Source organism: Saccopteryx bilineata, chromosome 2 (assembly GCF_036850765.1).
Source record: "Saccopteryx bilineata isolate mSacBil1 chromosome 2, mSacBil1_pri_phased_curated, whole genome shotgun sequence".
In the NCBI taxonomy this organism is placed as follows: Eukaryota; Metazoa; Chordata; class Mammalia; order Chiroptera; family Emballonuridae; genus Saccopteryx; species Saccopteryx bilineata.
The window spans coordinates 371,707,701-371,712,368 of NC_089491.1; the positions used below are offsets into that span (position 1 = coordinate 371,707,701).

General features: G+C 47.0%; 1 protein-coding gene across 1 annotated transcript; it reads right to left on the bottom strand.

Moving 5' to 3' along the window:
• Window positions 1–2,075: 2,075 nt before the first annotated feature.
• LOC136323561 (thymosin beta-4-like) lies at window positions 2,076–2,312 on the bottom strand. Its single transcript, XM_066255404.1, has one exon. The coding sequence runs from the start codon at window positions 2,279–2,281 to the stop codon at window positions 2,147–2,149; it is 135 nt and encodes a 44-aa protein (XP_066111501.1). The 5' UTR covers window positions 2,282–2,312; the 3' UTR covers window positions 2,076–2,146.
• Window positions 2,313–4,668: the final 2,356 nt, after the last annotated feature.

A 4,668-nucleotide genomic window follows, 5' to 3' on the forward strand; every position in this document is an offset into this window, starting at 1 on the left:
CAGGGGAGCTATTTTCTGGGTCACTGATCCAACCAACTTAAAAGGGGTTGCATTGATTAGGTTTTATTGGTGGTGACTTGCACAGAGATGAGTCCACTTGCTCCTACCTGCTAACAGCTCCTTTGTCTCCCCCTCCCAGCCCCCACCCATTCTGTTGACTTATGGGAGGGACAAAGTTGGAGCACTTAGGTGGTGGGCTTTATGGAGTGATGGGAAACTTCTGGTTGCACTGCCTCCAGCCTTAGGGTAAAGGCCATTAAAACACACACAGGCAGAGGAATTCACGTTAGCAGAATTCAAGTAAAGATAAAAGCTAATCCAGAAAGCACCCTATTCATTTAGTGAGCATTTACTGGCACCCACTGTGTGGGACAATCACAAATGATGCTTTAGTAACGTTTAGAGCTTGCAAAACTCTTTTGAATTTATTACCTTACTTGATGCTCACAAGAACTCTGAGCCATAAGTAGGATGATTACTATCTCTACTTCAAGGATAAAGGACCAGAGACTAACAGGACTTGCCCTAAACCAGGCAATTAGCTAGTGGTGAATTCAAAATGTAAACCTTTGGTTGTCTGACGCCTGAGTCTACATCCTCCTATGAGAGCCCAAGGGAGTACCAAGAGGTATAAGGCGAAGTTAATATTTAATGTAAGTCTATGATTATTTATGTATGTGCAGCGCAGGGAGTGAAGCAAGGGCGGAACTGGAAAGGCTTTAGGAGCCAACTGATTCAAGACCACCACCCCCCTTCAGTTACAGGTGAGAAAAGTGAGTCCCAGAGACATCAAATAGCATGCCCAATTCAAACAATGAATTCTTCCATTCATTTATTCATCCATTCATTTTTTGTGCCTGGTGCTTGTATATCTTCTCACTAAAGCAAGTACTTTTGAGTGTAGAATGCTAGCCGGTTGCCTTGGAGAACACCCATCCACATAGAGATAGCGTCTGCCCAGGCAGCCTGTGATCCTTCTCTATTCTGGGTCACTGACCTACCCCTTTCCTCACAGGCCTTTCCACCCGTGATCACAGGCAGAGCAGCCCACCTCCGCCAGGACCCCAAAGCACCGAGTCCCCGACTTGGTCTTGGTCCCATATCAGAATGCCCTTCCAGTTCCACCTTTTACCCTCATCTTGTGCTATTTTATTGTTTTAAGATTTTATTTACTGATTTTAGAGAGAAGAGAGAGAAAGGTGGTTGAGGAGTGGGAAGCATCAACTCGTAGTAGTTGTTTCTTGTATGTGCCTTGGTCGGGCAAGTCCAGGGATTCGAACCAGTGACCGCGGCATTCCAGGTCGATGCTCTATCCACTATCCCACCACAGGTCAGGCATCTTGTGCTATTTTAGACTCAGGTAGGCCTTGTCTGAAAGGACAGCACTGCTACCCAGAGTCCTTCTGAAAACAAAATGCCACGTGCAAAATACAAATTGGCTTTAATACGGCAGCTGAGAGGGAAGGGGAGCGCGTGCTTTCATGGGTGAATTTTTTTTTTCAGGTTTTAAAACTTTTTATTTCCATATTTAAAAAATTAAGCATTCCAATAATTAAAATCATTTTAACAAAAAAAAATGGCACTCTGATTAAACTGCATTTAACAGCCTGCAGGACACCTTGGACCAGGTTGGTTTTTACTCTAGATTTCCCTGTCCCACCCAGCTGCTTCCTTCACCAACATGCAAGTCCTTTTCCTTTCCTGCCAGCCAGACAGGCCCGTGGGATGGGAGAGGCAGGTGCGGCCTTCATTGTCAGTAGTTCTGATGTGAAAAGGGGCAGCACAGTCATTTAAACTGATCCAACCTCTTTGCATCTTACAAAGTTAAACAGCTGCCTGACCTGTGGTGGCGCAGTGGATAAAGCGTCGACCTGGAAATGCTGAGGTCGCCGGTTCAAAACCCTGGGCTTGCCTGGTCAAGGCACATATGGGAGTTGATGCTTCCAGCTCCTCCCCCCCTTCTCTCTCTCCGTCTCTCCTCTCTCTCTCTCTCTCTCTCTCTCTCTCCCTCTCTCCCTCTCCTCTCTAAAATGAATAAATAAAAATAAAACCTTAAAAAAAACAATAACAAAGTTAAACAGCTAAAAGAAGTAAAATAAGAAGGCAATGCTTGTGGAATGTACAGTGCATATTGGCGGTGCGTGCCTCATGATTCGCCGACTTGCTTCTCCTGTTCGATTATTTCTTTAGAAGGCAGCGGGTTTTTCTCTTGCGTTTCGGTCTTCTTCAATTTCGACTTATCGAATTTCTCAATCTCAGCCATATCGGGTTTGTCAGACATGCTTGCAGAGGAAACCGAGCGAGGTGCGTGAACAAGAGAGAATTCCGATCTGCTCAGTGGCTGCCGCCGAGTACAGGTGAATATTTTGTGGTAACTTTAGCATATGAGGGGTGGCATGGTGAGAGACTGTGTACATGTCTGCATGTCTTCAACTGAGGCCTGTGGTTTTCATCCTGTCTGTTCCCCTGCTTGTGGTCTCATTCATTCATTCATTCATTCAGGAAGCTTTTATACCCCCACCGTCTCCTCTGTGGCAAGCAGTGCCCTGGGATCCGGTGATTCAGAGATGAGCAAGACACAGTCTCTCTGCAGGAGGAACTTGTGGCCGAATGTGGGAGAAAGACCCATGTGCAAAGAATTACAGCTGCCTGTGGTGAACACCCAGTCAAGATACTTGCAAGGGAGAGGAGTCAGGAAAGCCAGCTCATAAAACACAACGTCTGAACAGAGTCAAGAACAAATAGGGTTCAGCAGGTAGGCCACGGGGAAAGGAGGATGTTGCAGGTAGTAGAGGGAAACATGCAGGGGCGTGGTGTGCTCCTGGGACTACAACAGTCACGTTCAAGGGGGGGGAGAGGGAGGCAGGCAGGGGAGGGCCACGGTGGGCAGGGCCTAAGGCTGAAGGACTAAGGGAGCTCGGTGAGCAGGGGTCCAGGAGGGTGACACTGGTGGTAAGACAACCACCAGTGACCTATCTGAGATAAGACAATGTCCTATCTCAAGTCTGGCCTTCGAGATCAGCTGTTTATCACAGAAAGACTGGGAAGACAGGCTTTTAGCCTTTAGGTCCAAGTGCGAAACCCCTTCCAGAGGAGAGAAGTTCTCTTTGAGCTCCAGCTGAACTCACCCTGTTGGGACCATTTCCATCCCTCAGTCTCCTTCTCTCTCTCCTTTAGATTCCTGTAATGCAAAATTTGTGTTTTGCTCCCTGTAAATGAGAGAATTAAATCATCTGATTCAAATAAATTTCTTCTCCTAAGCAGGAAGCTTGGCACATTTCAGAGAGAATTCCTGCAAACCCTCCAGAAACAAATATAGGACCTGAGATCCACCCAAATGAGCAACAGTTAAAAGGTTTGGTTGGTTACCAGAACTCATTTTCTCTGCGTAAATCTACAGGAATCGAAGGCTGTGCATTACAAAAACACATAAAGGCCGTTCACTGGAGGGGCGGCGGCGCGGTGCCAGAGAGGAGCCCAGCGCCTTTATGTTTGGCACACGCTATACACATGTACACATGTGGACCCCTGTTAAAACCTTTATTTTTTTAAAAGAGAGAGAGAAAGAGAGAACAGAAAGAGAGACAGGAAGGGAGAGAGAGAGAAGAGAAGGAGTGAGAAGCATCAACTCAGTTGTTTCTCTTTAGTTGTGCATTGATTGCTTCTCATATGTGCCTTGACCAGGGATTGGACCTCGGGTTCAGGCCCAGCCAGGGAGCCCACGCTCAAGGCAGCAACCTTGGCCTCAAGGCAGCAACCCTGGGCTCAAGCTGGCAACCTTGGCCTCAAGCCGGAGACCTTTGGGCTCAAGCTGGTGACTCCACGCTCAAGCTGTCAAGTCCGTCGTGCTCAAGCCAGAGACCTTGGGGTTTTGAACAGGTGACCTCAGTGCTCTGGGTCAATGCTCCATCCATGCCACCACTGGTCAGGCAAGTCCCAAATCTTGACTCCAAAATGAGAGGAGAGCTTCTGAGCCCTGTGTAAGGCAGTGCTCACACACTCGCACGAACAACTTGCACTGACACAAACACAATCAGACTCATTTGTTCATACACACACATCACACATATTTTATATGTACAATCACACCCACGGATAGGTACTTATACACCACATCCTCACACACACTTACAAATGCAATCCCACCCACATACAGGTATACACATTTACACACAAGTACACACACAAGTTTACAGCCATACCATTCTGAATGCACTCAGTCTCGTCTGATCTTGGGCCTGATCAGTACTTGGATGGGAGATAAATACACACACATTTCATACACACATCACATACACTCACAAATACACCCACTTACACATACACAAACATCTGACACTCACTCACACACACACCCTACTTATGCACTCACGCACACAATCACAACCACTTCCACATACACAAACATCTCACACCACACAGATACTCATACAAACACTCACAAGCACAATTGCATCCCCTCACACATGTTCAAACGGCCACACACATACACTCCCACACATAACACACACATTTTCTGTGCTCCAGAGAAGCAAGACTAGCACCTACTATGTTAAGGTGAAAGATGTGTACGGCCCAGTGAACTTCCTGTCTCGTCTACACAGCTTTTGCGGTCTTGTCTTTTGCTGCCCCGCAGAGCAATAGGGCTTGGATGTCAGCATTGTCCTC